Genomic DNA, 23,026 nt, shown 5'->3' on the forward strand with positions numbered 1-23,026 from the left:
TTCGCTCCCCCTGATGTTAGAACCTGGCTACGCCACTGCGCAGATGGCCTGTGGGCCAGGAGTTTGAGACCCCTGTTCTACAGCATCTTAGTTAGTTTACAAAATAGAAATGATATACCCAATAATTGATCAGCTGGCTTTAACAAAATCTTATTTTTAATCCATGATAAAAGCTTCCTGTAAATGGCTTATAATTATTTCCATATTTAGATTGCCATAGTTGATTAAAAAAATATAAAGTATGACACTGTATTCTATATCTTAGTCAATGAAGAAGTCTCTAGATATATGGTTACTGATAACATTGTTACAGATGCCATTAGATGTTTCGTCTGCATCAAGCTACATTTTTATCAGCGTCTTTTTCTGCCAAACAGGTGATATCGATTACAGTAGTGTACTACTTGGTATGCTGGTAATGCAGGATGTACAGCTTGGTTTATTTATAGCTGTTATGCCAACCCTTATTCAAGCAGGAGCCAGCACATACTCCAGGTAAAGAGGTTTTAAAAATTTATTTATTACTTTATTTGTCTCTGAAGAGGGCCTCATTGTTTTGTGGCTTATAGAATTTGCCCACCCATAAGCTTATGGATCTGTGTATGACTGTGACAAAACTATATTTAGAATTTTTAATGTCAGTTTCTCAAAACATGGTCATCCAGTGCACCCTTATATTATTGATGTTTGATATTATTGATATGTATAATATTGAATCAGAACACCCCTCCCCAATACTCAACCTTTTTTCCATCATTTGTTTTTTATGTGATTTGTGTCATAAAATTAAAGGCCTTCCATACCATCTCATTATATCCCATAATCACCCTATTGAAATATGTCTGAGTAAATTTATTGAGCCATATGCTGTGCCCTGAAGGTCAGCCAATACAGGCTGTGTAGGACCATATCGCGAGTAGATTCTAGACTTTAGCAGGAATTACTGAGTGCTCTGCATTTTTGATAATTAGGACACGTATTGAGTTGTCTAAATATGAATTTAGGAAGCTAACTAGCAACTCATTTTTGAAAACCTTTGCCATTAGATTTTTCACTTGGGGGAAACTCATTTAAAGGCAAGAGAACAAACAGGTAAAATAACATTTTTTTTCTTTTCTTTTCTAGCATTGTCATGGAAATACTGAGAATACTGATACTGATTGGCCAAATTCTCTTTTCTCTGGCTGCTGTTTTTCTTATATGTCTTGTTATAAAGACTTATCTCATAGGACCATATTATCGCAAGTTGCATGCGGAGAGTAAAGGGAATAAAGAAATCCTCATTTTAGGAATATCTGCTTTCATCTTTCTTATGTTAACGGTAATCTTTTAAAATAATAAAACATTTACATATCTTTGATGTATAGATTAATATGACATCAGTACCAAAAGCACCGACACATTTAACCTTTATTACATATTTTCACAGTTCTGTAATTGGTATTTTAAAGCCAAAACTCAAATGCATGGAGGATCAAAGCATCTAGCACATTTTTAGTTCTACTGCAATATAAGTGATAAGTAGTAATTGATTAGGAGTTATGGGTCAATAATTTTAATTTTATGTAACCTGAATAAAATCAGGTTGAACTTCAGCAGATAATTTACACAAACAGTTTTATTTTAAAATTATTATATTAGTGTGCGGTGCAAGTAAAGGTCTGTTAGTCCTCATTGTGTGCCCCAATTTTCTGAAGGTTCAAAATCCTATTTTCCAGTAGAGAAAACTGCTTTTGTTTGTTTGTTTGTTTGGGTTCTTTGGGGTGTGTTTTTAATACATTTGAAAAATAATTTGAGGAGACGTTTTGAGGTACTGAAACCAAGTAAACTTTTTTCCCCGTTACATTTGTTTTTAACATTATTGGCTTACCAAATTTAGTCTTTACCACAGATTATTTGTTTCTTTTTGTGGGGGGGACTTTTTTTAACCAGACTTTTTTCTTTAAAGGCTATAATGAATCTTTAAAGCCACTGTAGTTTTTTAAGACACATACACAAATTAAATTGTAATAAACTCTTGATAGATCTTAGAGGTATATTTCTCTTGTCCCAGTGTCCCCTCAATTAATTTAATGCTTCATATTCCAGTCATCCAATAGAGCAGACTGTTTGAGAACAGAAAGTAGTTATTACCCATATTTTACGAACTGTGGGTTTGAAATAGCACTGATATGGATTTGCAGAATCTGTTCATGTTCTTTGAATTTCTGATGGTGTTACCATGCTCTAGATCATTCTTTCAGTTCTCCAGGTTTATGCTTTAGGACTAATAGTACAAGACGAACTGAGTTACTGCAGAGAATTCCTTCTTGGGTGCTGGCTGGTGACTCTTGCCCACATGCTCAGGGGTTAGCTGATCGCCATATTTGGGGTCGGGAAGGAATTTTCCTCCAGGGCTGATTGGCAGGGGCCCTGGAGGTTTTTCGCCTTCCCCTGCAGCGTGGGGCACGGGTTGCTTGCTGGTGGTTTCTCTGCAGCTTGAGGTCTTCAAACCAGTTTTGAAGATTTCAATAACTCGATCCTGGGATAGGGGTTGTTATAAAACTGGATGGGTGGGTTTCTGTGGCCTGCCTTGTGCAGGAGGTCAGACTAGATGATCAGATTGGTCCCTTCTGACCTATGAGTCTATGAGTCTATGACAGAAGCAGAGTATGAAACTGACGATAAAAGTAAGAGGAGCTTGTGGACATGTTTGTATTGTGAGCTTTTTAAAGCAAAATGTTGGCACTAAGACATTTTATAGGGAACAAAAGCAGGACCAAGAGGAGTAATGAAAACAATTAAGTTCAGCAAAATGTGCATAGAAGCTTTCAGATACACCCTGAGAAAATCTTGTTATTAAGACTTTGTCTACACTTGCGGCGCTGTGTAGGATACATGTAGCTACGTGCTACAAGGCAAGGCAGGTTGCTTTCACATTTCTAATTGTGGTGTGTATCTACATGTGGCAGTGAAGGGCTCTGGCAACTCTCTACTGCCAGTGTCTTCCCTGCAGTGTGGAAAGGCTCCAGCAGGGAGGAGGCAGTGGGACATTGCCAAATACAGCAGTATAGACATGGGAGGCGCTGCTTGGCCATGTAGAGAGCCATGTAGGGTACTCTATTTGCTGACTCATGTCTCACCGTCTACACTGCTAGCTGAGTATGCATTGTCTGTCTTGTACACACCACCCTAAGTGGAGACGTACCTTGAGAAAGGACTTGGGTATTCATGCCACTTTTTGCTAAGGGACTACATCTTTTAATCTTTATAATTTAGGTCATGTAAGAAGTTAACAGAAGAACCATTTCATAATTCATAGACTTCTACAGCAATGGCATTTTTCTAAATTACACAGATCTGCTTGAGAGTCCAATCCTTTTCTAAACAAGCGCAGCAGATTGTTAGGTCATATAAGTAAGAGAAGAAACAACTTATTCATAGTTTCTTGTAGATGTCCATTAACAAGCAGACGTAATTTCCGTGAAGCACGTTTAATGAAAAGGCAATAGAAAAACTTAAAACAAAATGTGTAGTGTTGACTGTAGAAATCTGCTTAATCACGCAAAAATAAGTTGATTTCTATAGTAAGGGGTCATATTTTTCTTTAAATGGGCCTCCACTAGAAACATTAACAGAAATTGTGCCTGTGTGAAGTATTAGTAAAAGAGGAGTAGCACAACATACACACAAAGATGTGTATTAGTGGGTTTAAGCCATAAAAGAAAGTGGAGTCCTTTTTCAGTACTTAAAGTGGAGAATGCAAATGTATACTACTGCTTTGAATACTTTTGAATGAAAACTGACAGTTTTATTTCAAATACTTTTTTTTTGATACATTAATAAAATAATTACAGAAATATATCAGATGTATCATATTGACAGACCAGGTTTGAGACTGGAGGGAGACAAGGGGCTCAGACAGTAGCTCTCTACCCGGTGCTAAGGATTACAAAGGAAGGATGACCTGGACTGGATGAGTTATCACCAGATAGATCCCAGATGTATTAGTTAATAAAGTTGTGGCCTGGTTAAATCCCATTACTTGTATTTTTTTCCTGCAGTGTTAGCTACTGTATGTGTGATACTAATACTGTAGGTTTTCCCTGGATGGAATAGCAGTAAATATTTTTGGGGACTGAAGGTTTTAATATACTACTTTCATTCTGGGGCAATGGTTCTTAAACTTTACAGACTACTGTACCCCTTTCAGGAGTCTGATTTGTCTTGCTTGCCCCAAGTTTTACCTCACTTACAAACTATTTGCTTACAAAATCCAACATAAAAATACGAAGTGTCACAGCACACTATTACTGAAAAATTACTTAATTTCTCATTTTTACCATATATTATAAAATACAACATTTATATTCCAATTGTTTTACTTACATTTCAGCATATAGTATATAGAACAGTATAAACCAGTCGTATGAAATTTTAGTTTGTACTGCCTTTGCTAGTGCTTTTAATGTAACCTGTTGTAAAACGAGGCAAATATCTAGATGGGTTCTTGTATCCTCTGGAAGACCTCTGAGTACCCTCTGGGGTATGTGCACCCCTGGTTGAGAACCACTGGTCTGCGGAGTAGACAATGATAAAGCCACTGTTTTCAGCTGACGTGCGTTTTATGCTGTTTGCCCTTCTCCTGCAGTAAGTGGATAGATTGAGGCTTTTATGTTGGAGGGGAAAAACGGTATTGTTTTATATTGTAAATAATTTCTAGTTGGTTATTGTGTTTATGCATTGTTGACTTGTGGATGGTATATGTCTCTCTTGTATTTTATTTTAAGTTGTTACCTCACTGAACAGTGATTTCTCATGACCCCACAATAGCGTGAAAATCCAGTTGAGGAGATTGTAAATTCTTTCTTGAACACTGAATTAACCATCCCAAATGCAAATAATTAAAATGTAAACAATAATTATTCTGACACACAGCTCTTTTAATAACTTGATACATGAACATGTGATATCTTAGTAGCAAAGGCATGTTTCAGATGTGTGCTGAAAATGCTGTTTTTTAAAGTATGAGTACTCCCTACAGTGCTGTTTCTTTTATAAATAATTGTTTTAAAATAATTTCTGTAAAATTTCTTTGACTCATATATTCCATCACATCCACCATCTTGTGTTTTCTTCTCTGTCAAAGTGGTTTGAAGCTTTAAAACTTCTCTCATTTTAAATTCCTGGTAAGAGCAGTCCATATTTTGAAAATAAAATTTAATTTAATTATTAAAATATGGGGTATCCTGATGTGATATGGCAGCCTACATGGGCTATAATTTTCTTTTGTTAGTTTGATTACTGGTAAATAACTATATTGTGTGATAGACCAATCCATACGATTAAATATTTTGGAATTGCATCAAAACTCTGGACACAATGGAGTGGTTTGATCATAAATACTGACACATAGTCAGGACTTTAATTTTATTTGTGGATTCCAGTTCATAGTAAATAAGACATTCTAGGCAGTGCATATCTTGGAGATAATTGCTTTCCTCCATTGATTATAGCTTCTTGGGTTTAGGCCTCTAACTTTATACTGCAACACCATCCAAGGCATAAGTATACGGTGTAACATGTTATTGCTTAAGCTAAATTAGGATGGAAATTGGTTGTCAGTTTAATGCATTCCCTCAATATTTATGGCATTGTCTTTCAGTAAGATGTCTGCCTGCAGCAGCAGGATTTTAAATACCAGTTATATTTATATATTTTATTTTTTAATACTTTTATATGTGATAAAAAGTGCTGCTCACTGTTTAAACACTCAGAGCACTGTCTTCATTTTGCGTGGTGCAATTTCCTTGTTTTTGTAAGATTAAATTGGACTCTTGACAAACATTTTCGTTCCATTTCCTTTTTAATGCCATGAATCATAAACAGACAAGCAGTAACAGAAGCGCAATGTAACCTCTTTCAAGTATGATAGGCTCTACTTCAGCAGAGCACTTATGTATACATGCTTAAATTCAGCCCTATTAATTCAGCAAAGCACTTAAGCATGTTCTTAAATCCCATTAACAATGGAATTTAAGCACATGCTCAAATCCTTTGTTAAATCAAGACCGTAATCTTGTCCCAAATTATAAATTCAGAGTATTTATCCTCATTTAACAATTGCAGGAAATTTGCTGGTTTAAATTAGTTTAATTAGGTGAAATCCAATCTCTGTTGAAATCAATGGGAGTCAGTGGGACTAGATGTTATTCCTGGAGCATGCTACAAGAAGTCTTAAAGTGAGGGATGGAAAATTTACAGTTATGTTTCTAGAGGGTGTCTCTAGTTTAGTTTATTAATAATCTAGATTACCACAGTAAATGCATTACTGTAGAATAATATATTGAAATAAATCTTAAAATTCCTTTCATTGTTGAAATTGTATTGAGATGCAGTAAGTAATACATTAGATCCCAAAGCAGTATTTTTGTAGTCTATAACTGTAAACTATCATCATAATTGATGACAGCCAGAGAATAGGAATAAACTTTCCTTTTTTCTTTAACAGATCACAGAGCTACTGGATGTTTCAATGGAATTGGGATGCTTCTTAGCGGGAACACTGATCTCTTCTCAGGGTCACATGGTTACTGAAGAGATTATATCCTGTATTGAACCAATACGTGACTTTCTTGCCATCATTTTCTTTGCATCTATAGGTAACTTTTTTAGAAAGTTCATTAAAAGTGTCAGACTGCAAGTCTACCTTGAAGTGTGAGTGGAAGGGCGGGAGGGTTTATGGGATTTTTATTTTGTAAATATATTAAGAAAAGTATTCACTAACTACATTAACTTACTAATGTTTTATTTTCAAATACAGCATTGAAATATTTTATGGATGTGTAAATGAAATCTGTAATGTTAACTCTGGCTTCTTACTGGCATTTAAAAATGCAAATTCTTGAGTGTTAAATCTCTCAATTGAATTGGACCTGTTTTACACATGGAGCTAAAATGCTCGCAATTAAAACAGTTAAAAAAACAAACAAACCACACTACTCTTCTGTGTTTGTTTATTCCCTGCCTTGGATATTTCTTATTATACTAAAAAATTTATGCTGATCAGTTAGATTGTTGAATAGGCGATGCTTAAAATGAATCAATTTTTAGGGGGAGGGTGGATTTGGCAGGCTAATGTACAACTTTTGGGTATGTACAAGTGACTGAGTTGGAATATTCATAGCTAAAGATACTCAGCTGAACTGTTAAACCACCAAGGGACATTTCAAGACACAGACAGCCTCAAGCCATTCCACATCCTCCTTGGTATGGCCAAACTTGGGGGCATCCCCCCCATTCCCTTGTTGCCCACCTCCGTGACCATATTGGGAACCTTTGGGCTCCCTATCATCAGCAGGTCTCTAAGGCATCTAGCTTCCGGATTCAGCGCCAGAGTCTGCGCTTTTCTGTTCCTTACACCCCTCCATCTCAGTCCCCACCACAGGAGGAGGAGTTTGAAAAATAAGAAAAAATGGCTAATGAGTCTACCCCTTAAACAAATATTTATTTGTCCTCCTCTGATGAGGCATTTATCTCACCCCCACAGATGATTTCAGACAATTTCAGGACCTGATAAACAGTCACTGACACTCTCCACATTCCCTTGGAAGAAGTCCAAGAGTTCCAACATAGACTCTTGGATTTTCTTCATACTCCCCCTTCTACTCAAGTAGCCTTGCCCATAATTGAGGCTTTTCTAAAGCCCACAAAAACAATTTGGCAAATTCCTGACACAATGCCACCAACCTGTAAGAGGGCAGATATAAAAATACTACATTCCTGCTAGAGGATGGCATTTTTCTTCACACATCCAGCCCCCAACTCTTTGGCTGTGGATGCTGTGAATGAATGCAACAGACATCATTAAAAATGACCCTACCTACCCCATGATAAAGATCTAAAGCATTTGGACCACTTTGATGGTAAGAGCTACTCATCTGCCACTGCGTAGTTCAGAATTGCTAATTATCAGGTGCTCCTTGCTAAATATAACCACATTAAGTGTAGCAAGTTTAACTCCTTTATTGAACCAACCCCCTCAGAGGATAGTTTAAGGCCATCTACAGTGAAGACCAGCTCCTAGCAATAACTTCTTTACAAGTTTCCCTCAAAGTAGCTGATATGGCAGCTCACTCCATCTCCACAACTGTTGTCTTGTGGTGAGCCTCATAGCTGCAGTTGTCCGGAATCTCAAGGGAGTAATACAGTGGAAGGATTTCCCTTTAGTGGGCTCAGCAAGTCCACAGATAAGTCCTTACACTCTCTGAAGGAATCAAGGGCTACGCTTTGTTCACTGGAGTTCTGTACACCTGCGGGCAAGAGAAGATTCAATAGGTCACAAACGGCTCAAAGATCTCACACGTTCCAATTTTCTACTTAACATGGACCCTCAGAACTTCCCAGAAAGAAACTTAGACTGCAGAAAAGAAAAGCCATGGCTACTTTGACAGCAACAACTCAGTCATCCTTGTCAGCCAAGCATACATTTTGATAACTTTGTTGGGGGGTTACGAACATTCCCACTTTTTGCATATGACATTGCATCATCCTACCGTGACCTGCCCACCTTTTGGCGATCATCTCTCTCATTTTCTCATCTCATGGGAGTAGATTGCTTCCAATAGATAGGTTTGGGAGGTTATAACATGAGGCTACTCCATCCATTTCAAGTCCATATCCTCGTCCCATCCCCTTCCTTGTCCCTTTTAGGAACCCATCTCATAAACCTCTGTGGAGACCAGAGGTTTTGTCCCGTCTGCATATAGGAACTGAGGAGCTAGATCCTACCTAGTACAAAAGGAAAGTGTTCTATTCCAAATACTTTCTGGTTCCCAAAAAGAAGGGCAGATGGAGACTGGTCTAGATCTCAGGATGCTAAATGCCTCCATCAAGGAGCAGAAGGTCAGGACGGTGATACTTGCAGCTATTGTACCATTTTTAAATCTGGGCGACTGGTTCGCAACCCTCGATGTACTAGACACATACTTTCATATTGCAATACATCGTTCTCATAAGATGTTTCTATGTTGTGTCATAAGTCAAGAGCATTTTAAATGTCAAGTGCTCCCCTTCAGGCTTCCTACTGCCCTCAGGATATTTACAAAGGTTACAATGGTAGTTGCCACCAAATTTCATTAATAGGGAGTAGTTGTCTTCACCAAGTTTGATTTGTCTACTTGAAGGATGTTCCTACATCAAGGTTCAAGTCGCCATCATGAAAGCTGTGACTCTGTTCAACATGCTAGGGCTTCATTTTAATACTGAGAAGTCCTCTCTCTCACCAGTTCAGCTACTAGAATTCGTGGGGGCCATTCTGGATGCTACAAATCCAGGCCTTACCTACCAAAGATCAATTTACTATATTAACAAATTTGGTTTATGCAAGTCCAGATGAGTCCTCAGATAACTGCCAGGACTTATCTGCAGCTCCTCAGCCACATGGCAGCATGTACCTTCCCTACGTCACATGCCAGGTTATAACTCTGCTGCTTCTAGGCCTGTCCAACAGACAAAGATTGAACAAGTTGCTCTCCATTCCTCGTCACATACCCTTGACTGGTGGAAGAATCTCAGGAAAGTGCCCTTCACCCATCCACCCCCCACCATCACTATTGTTTCTCATGCCTCCCTTCTAGGATGGGGAGCTCATCAAGAGCACACTATTCAGGGCAGGTGAACCTCCCAGGAATCTTTTAACCTTCTGGCACTGAGGGCCATCAGAGGTGCCTGTCAACAATTCCTTTGTATGATCAAAGGACAATCTGTTAGAATGTCAGACAATGGGACCAGTATATATTACATAAATTCTCTGGGGAAGCGAGATCCCCTTCCCTTCATGCAGAAGCAATAAAGCTATGGAACTGCTGTGTAGACCATCACATCCTTAATTCAACTGTTTGCATACCTGGCCTCCAGAATGCCACCACCACCAAGAAACCATTTTGCTCAAGAAGCGGTCTAGGTTGTCATTCCTTGGGGGATGCCTTTCACATCTCCTGGTCAAATAACTTGTTCTATGCTGTCTTCCAACACCTCTCATCCTCAGAGTCCTACACAAGATTATACATAACAAAGCCAAAGTTACCGTGATTGTGCTGTCTTGGCTGAGGCAGGCATGGTTTCCTTACCTAATTTGTCTCTCATCTCACCCTGCTATCAATCTTCTGTCAATGCCCAATCTTCTCACTTAGGACTTGGGAAACATTCCTCATCCCAACCTGAACATTCTATGAATCAAAGCTTGATTGCTGGTTGCTTCTTGGGAATAGAATTCTCCTATTCTATAGAGGTTCAACAGGTACTGTTGAATGCCAGAAAAGAATCAACTAGAAAAACTTATCTGCAGAAATGAAGAGATTTTACCATTGGGGGTATGCAACAACAACTGTCTCCTCCCAGCTCTCTCCTCTTGGAGATTATAGAGAAGCTTTTCAGTTTAAAGAACACAGGCCTTTCTCTGAGTTCTGTTATTGTTCACCTAACAGCCATCAGTGGGTTTCATTCTCCTGTGGAAGTGTGTTTGGTGTTAACTCATCCTGTAACTTCAGAGTTCCTCAGCGGATTATCTAATATGTTTCCTCAGGTGGAGAAGCCCACCATAGCATGGGATTTGAATTTGATACTGAACACTCAGTTGAAACCTCCCTATGAGCCATGGGCCACTTGCTTGCTTGTATAGTTATCCATGAAAACCACTTTCCTGGCGGCTATCCCCTTGCTCACATAGTTGGTGAGCAAAAGGATTGATGGTTGATCTTTCCTACAGAGTTTTTTCTTTAAAGGCAAAGTATTTCTCTGACGACATCCCTGGTTCTTACCACTAGTGACCTTGTGTTTTCATATTAATGTACCAGTTTTTTATCCTAAAACTCATTGGTTCAGGGAGGACGCCGCTCTTCACCTTTTATTAGCCTTTTATTTGGACAGGACTCGATCCTTTCATGTCTCTCTTAGTTTATTTATCTCTTTCACAGACAGAGTTAAAGGGATATCTGTGTTCACCCAAAGATATTCCAAATGGGTTTGTAGTTGAATTCTCTCCTGCTGCAAGGATGCTAATGTCCAGTGCCCTATTTGGGCTCTAGCCCATCCTCCAGATCTCAGTCCACTTCTGTACCCTTACTAAAAAAAAATTACCTATTGTAAAAATTTGCAGAGCTGCTACATGGGCTTCCATCCACACTTTCTCAAAGTAGTATGTTTTAGTGCATGTATCTCAGGCAGATGCCGCCCATTGGAATTGCTGCCTTCCAGACAGTCTTAGACCCTGCTCCAAAACACCCACCTCCTTTTGAGGAGTACTGCTCATAGGGCACCTGAAGTGGAGCGCATGTAAGGACATAACTCAAAAAAGGAAAGGTTACTTATTTTGTACAGTACCTGGAGTTCTTCAAGATGTATGTTCATATGGATGCTCCACTACTTCTGAATCTTTTTTTACATGGGATTGAGAAGGAACCAAGTGCAGTTTGTCCATGATGATAATAAGTGATAATTGGAGATTATATCAATCTCCTAGAACTGGAAGGGACCTTGAAAGGTCATTGAGTCCAGCCCGCTGCCTTCACTAGCAGGACCAATTTTTGCCCCAGATCCCTAAGTGGTCCCCTCAAGGACTGAACTCACTACCCTGGGTTTAGCAGGCCAATACTCAAACCACTGAGCTATCCCTCCCCTGGTACATCACAGCCGTATATACCTGTGTAATCCTGAGGGAATTGTGTGCCAAAAAATTAAATTCTGTGCACAGTATTTTCAGATTCTGCAAAATTCTGCATATTTTATTTGTCAAAATAACACAATATAATCACACCAGTTCCAATTATTTTTGGTCATTTATGTCAAAATACCTGTCGGCAAGTATGTCTGTAACAATACAGACGACAAAAAAGATTCAGGAACTGTTTTTTGACAAATAGATTCCTTACTAGGCATATTAATACAGAACGCTGAGTAATAATTAATTTAAACTACAAAACAGAACCATATTTCCTGCACCTCTCAGAAGCAGTGCAAAGGCTTGGAGGAATTGGGGTAATGGAGGAGCTGAGGGAGGGGGAGGTAAATTACTGGGAACGAGCCTGGGTTTGAACCTGGAAGGTTGCTGGGTATGTGCGGAGAAAAATATGGAATCCTATGTTTGTTTAGAAATTTACATGTAAATGTTCTTGTGTTATATTCACTATTACTGGAAAATAAAATGGTAAAGCAATAATATTTGTAACCCATTCTCGGTTTCTCTTACAGGGCTTCATGTTTTCCCCACCTTTGTAATTTATGAACTCACAGTCTTGCTATTTCTTACATTATCAGTGGTAATAATGAAGGTATCTTTTTTTTCTTTATCCTTTGATAACATAGGTATTTTAAGTGCTGCATGCCATGTAATCTGCATAATATTTAAACATACATGCTTAAATATACAATTGTCGTTTTGGCAAAGATTTCTTCTGAATACTGTGTGTTTGAGATATAGTAAATATTTTTATATTATAATAATAATACCTAGTACTTTTCATCAATTGATCTCAAAGAACTTCACAGTATTTGATGTATTTATCCTTGCAACACCCCTGTAAACTAGGGAAATATATAAAGTGATATTACTGAAGAATGTATTTAATATCAGTTTTTGCTAGATGTTCTGTAATTTTTACTTAAAGTTATATTTTGATGTGAGACTCCAGTATTTAATGGGATTTTTTAACATTAAAGGGGGGCAGTTAAATTTAGACTTTGTGGGATGTATGCAAGCATTATCAAATGTTTTCACTATACCAAATTCTGTACTACTTTTAGACTGTATGAAGGACAGCTGCTATTTAAGTGTTTAAATGCATAGTAACTGTTGACTAGCACAATGGTCTTCTGAAACAATACATGGTAATAGAGTACCTGATATAACTGTTATTGTATTGATTACAGAGAGCATGCTGTTTTATCTACCATACTTCTAAAAACAAACTGTTTTCTAAAGTTTGTTTTGGCAGTGCTTGTCCTTTCTCTGATTCTTCCAAAGAGCAGCCAGTATATCAAATGGATTGTCTCAGCAGGGCTGGCACAAGTCAGTGAGTTTTCTTTTGTTCTGGGAAGTAGAGCACGCAGAGCAGGAATCATTTCTCGAGAGGTGAGCTATTTATAGATATCCACTTCATTTTTAGTAACTGAGTAGTTGATTGGGTTTTGATACTATATTGTATCTGAAACATACAGTCTAAATTGGTAATCTTTTGGTATCATCTTGCACATGCTGACTAAATGAAATAGGCCTGCATAAATCAGAAGATATTTGATGCATGCAAGTCTTTCATAAATATAACTTATCTAAATAATTTCTTTATCATTCATATAATTTCATGTTGGGCTTCCATATTTTTAAAATGCAGCTTTCCCTTTTGGGTAACTTTGTTTTAATTTAGCACAGTCTTTAATTCTATAAAGAATGAACAGCTATAAAGTTTTGTACTTGATGGAGAATTTCTGATGACACCCAAATTATTAAAGCTAAGATTGAAGACCCTTTAAAATATCATAGATATATATGTAACTGATCATTATTGAAAAAGATTAATGAAATAACATTGGCCTACAGTACAGAGCGTGTGACAGGAGATGTACTAGTTTCCCAAACACATCTGTCAGCATACCTTAATCTTGATTTACAAAATGTGTTGGCTTAAATCCTTTTAAGCAAAAATGGCCAGCTAAACATGTACTACAGTGAGACCATCAGATGTATTTTCATTTTCAAGCTATTAGAACCTTGTTCTCTAGAGGGAAAGCTTGTATGTGCTGTAATGAATTGTGGCTGCAAACGTAATAAGTTTGTCAATAGAAATTGAGCCCACAATCTCAGCACAAAAAACAATATAAATAAATCTACTACTTGAGCTAAAGAACTTTATTCTGTGATAGCAGTAGGCTATATTGCTGTTGGGGCCAGTTACATATAAGGGAAACATAAAAACATAGTGTATTATATATGCATTCTGACTAATGGCCCTATGCTCCCCTCCATAACATGAAGTTATAAAAACTGCACTTGAATAAAATAGTTGCAGCCTGTGCAAACAGAGATCACAATGAAAGTTTGGGGCCTGCTTGTGCGTGCATGGAGTTCTTGTTGTTGTTTGTTTTTGTGAGTTCTGAGACCAAGAATTATGGCACCTTTCCTATCTTTGTTCCCCCAGATAATTTTACATAGAATCATAGAAATCTAGGATTGGAAGGGACCTCAATAGGTCATCTAGTCCAGACCCCTGCACTCAAGGCAGGAGTAAGTAATAACTAGGCTGTTCCTAACAGGTGTTTGTCTAACCTGTTCTTAAAAACTTGTAGTGACAGAGATTCCATAACCTCCCTAGGCAATTTATTCCAATGCTTAGCCACCCTGACAGTTTGGAAGTTTTTCCTAATGTCCAGCCTAAACTCCCTTGCTGCAATTTAAGCCCATTGCTTCTTGTCCTAATATCCGAGATTAAGGAGAAGAGTTTTTCACCTCATCCTTGTAACAACCTTTTATGTACTTGAAAACTTATCATGTCCCCCCTCAGTCTTCTCTTCTCGAGACTAAACAAACCCAATTTTTTAAATCTTTCCTCATAAGTCATTAGTTCTAGACTTTTAAAATCATTTTTGTTGCTATTCTCTGGAATTTCTCCAGTTTGTTCACATCTTTCCTGAAATATGGCACCCAGAACTGGACACACTGCTCCACTTGAGGCCTTAGCAGCATAGAATGGAATGGAAGAATTACTTCTCGTGTCTTGCTTACAATACTCTTACTGATACATCCCAGAATGCTTGCGTTTTTTGCGACATTCTTACACTGCTGACTCATATTTAGCTTGTGATCCACTTCAAGCCCAGATCCCTTTCCACAGTACTCCTTCCTAAGCTGTCATTTCCCATTTTGTATGTGTGCAATTGAGCATTCCTTCCTAAGGGTATGTCTACACTACCTGTCGGATTGGCAGGTAGCGATCGCTTTATCGGGGATCAATATATCGCGTCTCATCTAGACACGATATATCAATCCCCGAACGCGCTCCCGTTGACTCCAGAACTCCACCAGAGTGGAGAGCCACAGCTGTCAATCCCGTGCCGTGAGGACGGGAGATAATTTGAAATAAGATGCTTTGACTTCAGCTACGCTATTCATGTAGCTGAAGTTGCGTATCTTACATCGACCCCTCCCCCTACTGTAGACCAGGCCTAAGTGTAGTACTTTGCATTTGTCCTTATTGAATTACATCCTGTTTACTTCAAACCATTTCTCCAGTCTGTCCAGATGATTTTGAATTTTAATCCTATTCTCCAAAGCACTTGCCGCCCTTTCCATCTTGGTATAATCCACAAACTTTATGCATGTACTGTCTATGCCATTATCTAAATAATTTATAAAGAAATTGAACAGAACAGAACCTAGGTCTGATCCCTGCCAGACCCCACTTGATTTTTTATCTGTAAAATGGCTAGCACGCTTTGGTGTTAATTAACACCAAATATAGAATTTTTGAGTGTAGTTGGTACTTGGCCTTTGGTCTTGTCCCTTATTGAATCCCATGGACTGCATTTTTAAAATTGTCCTGTAAATATACCAATAATTATTTGCATTTCACTACTTAATATGTGTATACATTTGCATGTGCAATTGCAGGCACAGAGTTAGAGGCCAATCTGAGGCCTCTATGAAAAGTGGTCCAGAAATTTCCTAATTGGCATATCTCATTAACCTTCCCACCCCTTCATTAGTTTATTGCACAACTATGAATATGAACTGTAGAGAAGTAATTCCATTCTGATCTCCAACTTTCAGGTATATCTCCTTATTCTGAGTGTAACTACTCTAAGTCTTTTGCTTGCCCCAGCACTGTGGAGAGCTGCAACTATGAAATGTGTACCAAGACCAGAAAGACGATCAAGTACCTGACAAGACTTGTATGGAAATAATAAAATTGCTTTGGAAAGAATCTCCTCATTGCTCAATGTGTTTTTATGCAGGTAGAAAACAGGAGGTTTTGATATTCCTCTAAACATGCACTTGGTTCTGATACTGATTTTAAGAAACAAAACACTGCATTAAAAAAAGGTTGGTATTTTAATGATTGCACAGCTTTTACAAAATGCTGTCACACATTCGAATCTGCCAGAATAATTTTTTATTTGGATCCAATCAGTTAGAGTAGAAATTATTTTTTTAAATATTGCATCATGTAATCACCTTGAGTATTTTGCCAGTATGTGCCTTTTTATTGCATTGATTTTCATCTTCTGCTGTTGATTCATCACAAAATTTTGTTTAAAAAGAAGAAAAAGAAAAAGAGGGGAATTAAAAAATAGAAAATAAAAGTTATTTTATGGTGCCCATGGTACTGTCTTAAAATAACCCTTGAGAAAGTTAATTGTACGTTCAAGAGTTAAAATGCTGGTCTGACATCAGTCACAAACTGTACACACACACACACACACCTCTACCCCGTGTAGTAAGAGGAGGCCCTAAGATGTAAACCTTGGTATTAGAGGCCTGGTATGAGGCCTAAGGCCTGAACTAAAGTAATGGTCAAGATTTTGCTAACATAAAGCAAAGTGAAGCTGTGAGCCAGAGGCAGGCCCTGCTCACAGAAACTGGCAAGGAAAGGGCTGATGCTGCAAGAAGATTCGTACCTAAAAGGTACTGAACACTAGAGATCAAAACATTCACATACTTGCACATTCCACACAGATAACAAGGAACAGACTGACCCATCCCAATGACAGGGGCAAAAGGGTAATATGGATAGAGTTGTTTTGTTCAAACCAACATGTACAAGGTGAGAGGCGGCACCTTATTACGTAGAGTGGTTGTACCTTGCTGCGTAGAGGTGTTGCACCTCAATACGTCAGGAGTGATGTGTAACTTGTTGACAGTACATGCATTAAAACCTGTGTATAAGAATGCATCCTTGGGGCGGTGTCTTTGTCCGGCCGAGGGGGCAGTGGAAAGTCCCGCCACTGATTGAGTCGAGTCCATTGTCAAGAGGCACTTTCTCATAGTACGCTCTGAATTAGGCTAAGAAACCTACAGGGAACTGCAATTGTGTCCATAAGGCAATAAACCTGGTCGACGTGCCTTGCACCTTACTAGAATCTGTTGTCATTGGGGGTTCTCGTCGTGTCTGCTGTGTCAGCTATCTGCAGAGCTGGAGCAGCATACAGGGCGAGCACATGCACGCAGCCGAGTGATACCAACAAGGAGAGAGCAGAGCACCACACTGGTAGCATCTGACAACACCTCTTGACAACACTGACAAAACACCTCTGACAACACCCCGATATAACGTGACCTGATATAACACGAATTCAGATATAACGCGGTAAAGCAGCGCTCCTGGGGGGCGGGGCTGTGCGCTCCAATGGATCAAAGCAAGTTTGATATACCACGGTTTCACTATAATGCAGTAAGATTTTTTTGGCTCCCGAGGACAGTGTTATATCAGGGTAGAGGGGTGTGTGTGTACATACAGTAGTGTGTAAACTCTAGCCCTTTAAGGCAGAGACGAGCTTTAACAACTCTAGCTTTCAGCTATTTTAACCATTAAAATATATACCCCCAGGTGATACAGCCAGTATCTTGATTTTTGTTATACCTCTTAAAGCAGATGTTATGTATTTGCTTAGGATTGTAACTTTAATTCATTTTAATTTGTTCTCATATTTATTGACTACATTTGTGACTAAAAGTTAACTGTAATCAGATGGTGTCGTGACTTTTAAATTGTTTTTAAGACTGACACCAATTATCAACATCTCCTGTTATTGATTTATTGTTATACTGATTGTTTACACTTTTTTAATTAATTGAGACCAAAATAAAATAGTAGGAAAAGAGCGCCTAAATATTTCAGAACTGAAAATAGATATGAAAACATTTCAGTGATTCTCTGAAAGTTCTTTAGGATGAAAGTAGATAACTTATTCTACATTAAAAATGATTTTGTGTAAATTATGTTGCACAAAAGAAGGGATAATTTGGATGTGTTTTGAGAACATGCATAACTCAAAACTTTAAATTTATACTGAATAAAATACAAACTTTAGTGATATTAATATAAAATGTTTTTAATTTGTGCTGATATATGTATGTGCTTCTGTTTTAACAAATTCTTATAATTTAGTCTGTGTAGTAGAGTAAACTTTGTGAAAGCCCGCTCTTTAAATGTCATAGAATGAGCTGACTAACAGAATGTAGTTTACTCTGACAAAGTCTGGAGATTTAGCTTTAGTGATTTCTTCTGTTTAAAAAAAAAACAGCAAATGTTTTTATTAAAATAGAAAGATGTAATTTGTCAGCATTTTACATCTACTATTACACTGCCATATGAAATACCATTTTTGTGAGTCAAAAATAGAAAAATGCACATTAAATATGTATTGTAGAATTTCTTAGCTTGCTAATGAAATCTAAAAAAATCTACCACCTGAAGCACTGTTCAATTAATAAACATACCATCTTTAACAGAAAAACTTTGAAGACTCTTTATTTTAAATTTTTCATTAATTTCAGCTATAGTTTTCAGTTGCAGATCAGTATTTGACATTCAAATTATAAAAGTACAGTAACTACTCACTTAATGTTGTAGTTATGTTCCTGAAAAATGCAACATTAAGTGAAACAATTTTTAACAAATCCAGTTTTCCCGTAAGATTTAATGTAAATGTGGGGGGTTAGGTTCCATGGAAATGTTTTTGGGCAGATGAAAGGCATTATATACTGGACAGTACTGTACAGATGGTTGGGAAGTGCCCCGGGCTTAGCCCACACAGGCAAGCCCACTGCAGGCAAGAACGCTAGGAAGCACCTTTGCAGCAGCAGCTGCAGCTTCCCCGGTGAAGAACAGGTGCCGACTTTGCTGGGGGATGCTCCAGGCCCACCTCTTCCTGTCCCTGCTCCACTCAGGCTCACCTCTTCCCACCGCCACTTCACCTCCTCTCCAGAGCAGCCGCATCCCCGCTCCTTCCCCCTCTCCCCAAAATTCTGAGCACCGCCAAACAGCTATTTAGTGGCACTTAGGACTTTCTGGGAGGGAGGAGGAGGAGCAGAGCCATGGCACTTCCCTGCTCGTCCCCTCCCAGCATTTTGTGCTTAGGACTTTCTGGGAGGGAGGGGGAAGAGCGGAGATGCAGTGCTTCCCCCACTCCTCCTTCTCCCTCTCAGAAAGTCCTAAGTACTGCCAAACAGCTGTTTGGCAGTGGAGGAAGCGCTGGGAGGGAGGGGGAGGAGGCGGAGAAGAGAAACTTGTGCAATGCTCCCTTGTAAAGTCGCTGCTCTTCCACAGAATCTTACAAGCAGTGAACAGAGCAGGCAGCCAAATACGTTATAAGGGAGCATTGCACAACTTTAAATGAGCATGTTCCCTAATTGAGCAGTGACATAACTTTGAAACAACGTTAAGTGGGAGGATGTTAAGTGTGGAGTTACTGTAATTGAAATAGACTGGCAGCATTACCATACATTTGTTTAAAATAATTTACCATTCTTTGAGTGCTTGTCTATATGTATTCCACTTCTGGTGTGCATACGCTTGAAATTGGAATTCTGGCTAGTAGTGTCCATTGGGCCTCGCCTGCACTATTCCACCAACCTGAGGGCATAAAAGGTGGAACAAGGCCAATGACCATGAGTTCCTTAACACCAGTGGCTGCGAGATGGAACAGAGAGAGCAGTGCCTATCTGTTGTACTTGTGCTTCTTCAGGAGAAATTGTATAGTTATGTTTAGTTTGGGTTAATTAGTGTGGGAATATTTATGTAAGCTTTAGTTGTGTGAATTTTTTTTTTAACTTTTCTTCACCTGGTACTGGGTCTTCAGCCTCATGGCTGATCAGAAATCCTTTATTTTTAAATATGGTTTATGTGAGGTGGCTGTTCCTTGCAATGATGGACACTCAATGTTTATTTTGTCTTGGTGAGCAGCATATCACCAAGAAATGTATTTTGTCATTTTGTTTTTAAAACAGACTTTATACTTGCATAAAGGTTTTTCTTTTAAATAAATCTGAGGCTTTCCTGAAACCAAGATAGGTAGTATTCATCTGAATCCTAGCAGTTCTCTACAAAAAATGCCCTGGCAGCTAATGCCACTGCCTCAAATTCCAGGGCTCCTGCTTCTTTACTGAAGCATTCCTCTGCTCCTCTCATTCCTTCCTGAGAGGTCTCAGCCAAAATTCCCTCTAAATTCTTTTTGTACTGAGTGGGCAACTAATTCCACTGAGTACTACTTTTTTTTTGAAGGGGTGAAGAGTAGAGGGTATAGTTTGCTCAGGAAGGATAGACAGGGGAAAAAGGGAGGAGGTGTTGCCTTATATATTAAAAATGTACACACTTGGACTGAGGTGGAGATGGACATAGGAGACGGAAGGGTGGAGAGTCTCTGGGTTAGGCTAAAAGGGGTAAAAAACACAGGTGATGTCGTGCTGGGAGTCTACTACAGGCCACCAAATCAGGCGGAAGAGGTGGATGAGGCTTTTTTTCAAACAACTAACAAAATCATCCAAAGCCCAAGATTTGGTGGTGATGGGGGACTTCAACTATCCAGATATATGTTGGGAAAATAACACCGCGGGGCACAGACTATCCAATAAGTTCCTGCACTGCATTGCAGACAACTTTTTATTTCAGAAAGTTGAAAAAGCTGCTAGGGGGGAAGCTGTTCTAGACTTGATTTTAACCAATAGGGAGGAACTTGTTGAGAATTTAAAAGTAGAAGGAAGCTTGGGTGAAAGTGATCATGAAATCATAGAATTTGCAATTCTAAGGAAAGGTAGAAGGGAGTACAGCAGAATAGAGACAATGGATTTCAGGAAGGCAGATTTTGGTAAGCTCAGAGAGCTGATAGGCAAGGTCCCATGGGAATTAAGACTGAGGGGAAAAACAACTGAGGAAAGTTGGCAGTTTTTCAAAGGGACGCTATTAAGGGCCCAAAAGCAAGTTATTCCGATGGTTAGGAAAGATAGAAAATGTGGCAAAAGACCACCTTGGCTTACCCTTGAGATCTTGCGTGACCTACAAAATAAAAAGGCGTCATATAAAAAATAGAAACTAGGTCAGATCACGAAGGATGAATATAGGCAAATAACACAGGAATGCAGAGGCAAGATTAGAAAAGCAAAGGCACAAAGTGAACTCAAACTAGCTATGGGAATAAAGGGAAACAAGAAGACTTTTTATCAATACATTAGAAGCAAGAGGAAGACTAAGGACAGGGTAGGCCCACTGCTCAATGAGGAGGGGGTAACAGTAACGGGAGACTTGGAAATGGCAGAGATGCTTAATGACTTCTTTGTTTCGGTCTTCACTGAGAAGTCTGAAGGAATGTCTAGTATAGTGAATGCTTACGGGAAGAGGGTAGGTTTAGAAGAGAAAATAAGGAAAGAGCAAGTAAAAAATCACTTAGAAAAGTTAGATGCCTGCAAGTCACCAGGGCCTGATGGAATGCATCCTAGAATACTCAAGGAGTTAATGGAAGAGGTATCCGAGCCTCTAGCTATTATCTTTGGGAAATCATGGGAGACAGGGGAGATTCCAGAAGACTGGAAGGAGGCAAATATAGTGCCCATCTATAAAAAGGGAAATAAAAACAACCCGGGAAACTACAGACCAGTTAGTTTAACTTCTGTGCCAGGGAAGATAATGGAGCAGGTAATCAAAGAAATCATCTGCAAACACTTGGAAGGTGGTAAGGTGATAGGGAATAGCCAGCATGGATTTGTAAAGAACAAATCATGTCAAACTAATCTGATAGCGTTCTTTGATAGGATAATGAGCCTTGTGGATAAGGGAGAAGCGGTGGATGTGATATACCTAGACTTTAGTAAGGCATTTGATACAGTTTTGCATGATATTCTTATAGATAAGCTAGGAAAGTACAATTTAGATGGGGCTACTATAAGGTGGGTGCATAACTGGCTGGATAACCGTACTCAGAGAGTAGTTGTTAATGGCTCCCAATCCTGCTGGAAAGGTATAACAAGTGGGGTTCCGCAGGGGTCTGTTTTGGGACCGGTTCTGTTCAATATCTTCATCAACGATTTAGAAGTTGGCATAGAAAGTACGCTTATTAAGTTTGCGGACGATACCAAACTGGGAGGGATTGCAACTGCTCTGGAGGACAGGGTCAAAATTCAAAATGATCTGGACAAATTGGAGAAATGGTCTGAGGTAAACAGGATGAAGTTCAATAAAGATAAATGCAAAGTGCTCCACTTAGGAAGGAACAATCAGTTTCACACATACAGAATGGGAAGAGACTGTCTAGGAAGGAGTATGGCAGAAAGAGATCTAGGGGTCATAGTGGACCACAAGCTTAATATGAGTGAACAGTGTGATACTGTTGCAAAAAAAGCAAACATGATTCTGGGATTCATTAACAGGTGTGTTGTAAACAAGACATGAGAAATCATTCTTCCGCTTTACTCTGCGCTGGTTAGGCCTCAACTGGAGTATTGTGTCCAGTTCTGGGCACCGCATTTCAGGAAAGATGTGGAGAAATTGGAGAGGGTCCAGAGAAGAGCAACAAGAATGATTAAAGGTCTTGAGAACATGACCTATGAAGGAAGGCTGAAGGAATTGGGTTTGTTTAGTTTGGAAAAGAGAAGACTGAGAGGGGACATGATAGCAGTTTTCAGGTATCTAAAAGGGTGTCATCAGGAGGAGGGAGAAAACTTGTTCACCTTAGCCTCCAATGATAGAACAAGAAGCAATGGGCTTAAACTGCAGCAAGGGAGATTTAGGCTGGACATTAGGAAAAAGTTCCTAACTCTCAGGGTAGTCAAACACTGGAATAGATTGCCTAGGGAAGTTGTGGAATCTCCATCGCTGGAGATATTTAAGAGTAGGTTAGATAAATGTCTATCGGGGATGGTCTAGACAGTATTTGGTCCTGCCATGAGGGCAGGGGACTGGACTCGATGACCTCTCGAGGTCCCTTCCAGTCCTAGAGTCTATGAGTCTATGAGTATGGGTGGGCTGTTCACGCGCAGCCTCTGGCAGGTAAACTGCTCATTGGA

The 23,026-nt window shown here is 39.0% G+C and overlaps 1 protein-coding gene across 4 annotated transcripts in view; it reads left to right on the top strand.

Annotated features, from left to right (window-relative positions):
• Positions 1-23,026, top strand: part of TMCO3 (transmembrane and coiled-coil domains 3) — a 72,497-nt gene that overhangs the window by 46,732 nt on the left and 2,739 nt on the right. The window contains exons 8-13 of one of the 4 annotated variants that reach the window (XR_004001212.1): positions 378-495; positions 1,126-1,321; positions 6,491-6,641; positions 12,229-12,308; positions 12,907-13,108; positions 15,800-15,885. Coding sequence is in view for 2 of the 4 variants with exons in the window: in XM_030569041.1 (XP_030424901.1) it covers positions 378-495; positions 1,126-1,321; positions 6,491-6,641; positions 12,229-12,308; positions 12,959-13,108; positions 15,800-15,913 (809 nt within the window). In the remaining 2 variants the exon portion in view is untranslated. Of the gene's footprint in view, positions 1-377; positions 496-1,125; positions 1,322-6,490; positions 6,642-12,228; positions 12,309-12,906; positions 13,109-15,799; positions 16,499-23,026 lie in introns of those variants that run through there. The other 3 variants (XM_030569041.1, XR_004001213.1, XM_030569052.1) reach the window with 3 other exon arrangements.

Source organism: Gopherus evgoodei, chromosome 1, assembly GCF_007399415.2.
Source record: "Gopherus evgoodei ecotype Sinaloan lineage chromosome 1, rGopEvg1_v1.p, whole genome shotgun sequence".
NCBI lineage: Eukaryota > Metazoa > Chordata > Testudines > Testudinidae > Gopherus > Gopherus evgoodei.